At 33.4% G+C, this 2172-nt stretch overlaps 1 protein-coding gene across 1 annotated transcript; it reads right to left on the reverse strand.

The window, feature by feature from the left end:
* Positions 1 to 1711: 1711 nt before the first annotated feature.
* LOC131156380 (indole-3-acetic acid-induced protein ARG7-like) lies at positions 1712 to 2172 on the reverse strand. Its single transcript, XM_058110018.1, has one exon. The coding sequence runs from the start codon at positions 2170 to 2172 to the stop codon at positions 1879 to 1881; it is 294 nt and encodes a 97-aa protein (XP_057966001.1). The 3' UTR covers positions 1712 to 1878.

The following is a 2172-nucleotide window of genomic DNA, read 5'->3' on the forward strand; positions in this document are numbered from 1 at the left end:
TGAGATGAAAGTCTAGGTTTTCAGTTTTCACATACGGTCTGTTTAGAATTCATGAAATAGGGAGGAAAGGAAAGGAAAGAAAGGAAAATATGTAAGAATCCACATTTTCATTTTTTATTATAGAAAAAAGTGAAAAAATAAAAAATATATCAAATTTATAAATAAAATTTTGATTTTACACATCATTAGTGTTTAATTTTTCTTAATTTTTAATCATATTAAAATGTATAATAAAGAAGGAAAATGTAAGGAAAAAATGAGTTTTTTTCTTCTTCTTTTTTATATTTTTTTTCCAAGTAAAATCTTTGATCTAAATAGATCCATAAATTTTGTTTGGATTTAATAAAGTATTAGAGAAAGGAAAGAAAAATATCAAAGAATCCATATTTTCATATATATATATATATATATATATATATGATTATCAAGGAAAATAAGAATATATATATATATTTAATAATATTTAATAGCGAAGAAAAATATAACAAAAATAAATTTCTTCCTTTATTTTCTTTTCCTTTCCCTTTCTTGTAAGACTGGAATTTGAACTGGCTTGTTTCTTCTTCAATATTATACTGCCCATACGTTCTCTCTCTGCATGCACGTGGATCTTCCTATCTCTGTGCAGATATATATATATATATATATATATATATAGAGAGAGAGAGAGAGAGAGAGAGTATGCATGTGGGTGTGAAATGATTGGGCAGATAAATTGAAAGCGTATGCAGAACTAATTTTGGCGCTGGTTGATGTAGGTATTGTGTCAATCATTGATTTGGGGATTGGATACTTTTCTCTCCTTGATTACCCCAATGGAGCTAAAGCGTATGCAGAACTAATTTTGGCGCTGGTTGATGTAGGTATTGTGTCAATCATTGATTTGGGGATTGGATACTTTTCTCTCCTTGATTACCCCAATGGAGCTGCAGGGTACCTAGAAAGTTGAAACCCCGTCACAGTATCTTCCCTTTTGATACTTCTTGGGTTTCATATTTTTATGTCTTTCTCTTTTTTGCAAGAAAAAAAAAATAGACTATGCCAATCAGATGGTGAGTCTTTGCTCTGCAAGTAATAGGAATTTATTATTTTAATGGCTGAAGAGGAGGACCCCACAGTTTACCTCACTCTGCTATGGTGATGCCTCTGCAGATGCTTACTATCAAATGTATATCCCTAATTGAGAGGAGCCAAGTCCTCTCATGAATGTCAAAGATGGCGCCATTGTATGTACAACGAAGATTAGTCCTTAATTCATGAATTTTTGTTCTTGGGAAGCGGGGGGATTTAGAACTTTTATTTTATGATATGTTTGGTTCGCGGAATGGAATGTGGAATGAAATGATCAATGTATAATACGAATGTAATAGTTCAAATTGTTGAAAATTTCTCTCTCTCTCTCTCTCCAGTTTCTGCACTGCTATTTTTGAAGTTCTCTTTTCTTTTTCTGAAAGTTTTTTATTATGTTCTTCACGACACAATAACATGACAATGCTTACTGGCTGCTTGCTGTGGCCAATTCACATATTTGTGTCCCCTCAGCTAAGACTTAGTGATGGACTCTGAATCATCTGTGATGGCTTGAAAGCCACAGGGACATGCCATTATGATGAATATATATCCCAAAATATTATAATGGTATTGAACAGAAGCGTGCGAACAAATAAAAAGATGAACAACTAATAATGGTTAATAGTTCATTTACAGACTACAGGAGCTAAACATCTGCAAAGGATGAAATTAATTTGCAAGAACCCACATTACAAAATTGAAGGAATGTCTTGATTGTCTCAGTTTCTGTTCCAAACTTGGAAAGAGAAACAGAACAGTGGCACTAAGAGATGAATCATGGAAATGTTTTAGCATTGCCAGTACTATTCATGAACTTAAAATGGAAGTGAGACTAATGAAGTAGTCTTCGCTGCAGGGAATTGTGAGACCACCCATTGGATGGTTGAATCCAAATTCTTCCTCAACCAGATTTAGTAAATCCCGGAATAATGGATGATTCAAGTATGATATCGGAATCACGAATCTTTTCTTCTGGGCTTCTCCTACATAAACTGCAAAGTGACCTTTCGGAATGTCTGATGATACCATTTCACTTTTCGCCGAAAGAGTCCGTTGGAGAATCTGCTTTGCATGAACCATCCCATTCAATCGAATACCCAT

Source organism: Malania oleifera, chromosome 5, assembly GCF_029873635.1.
Source record: "Malania oleifera isolate guangnan ecotype guangnan chromosome 5, ASM2987363v1, whole genome shotgun sequence".
NCBI lineage: Eukaryota > Viridiplantae > Streptophyta > Magnoliopsida > Santalales > Ximeniaceae > Malania > Malania oleifera.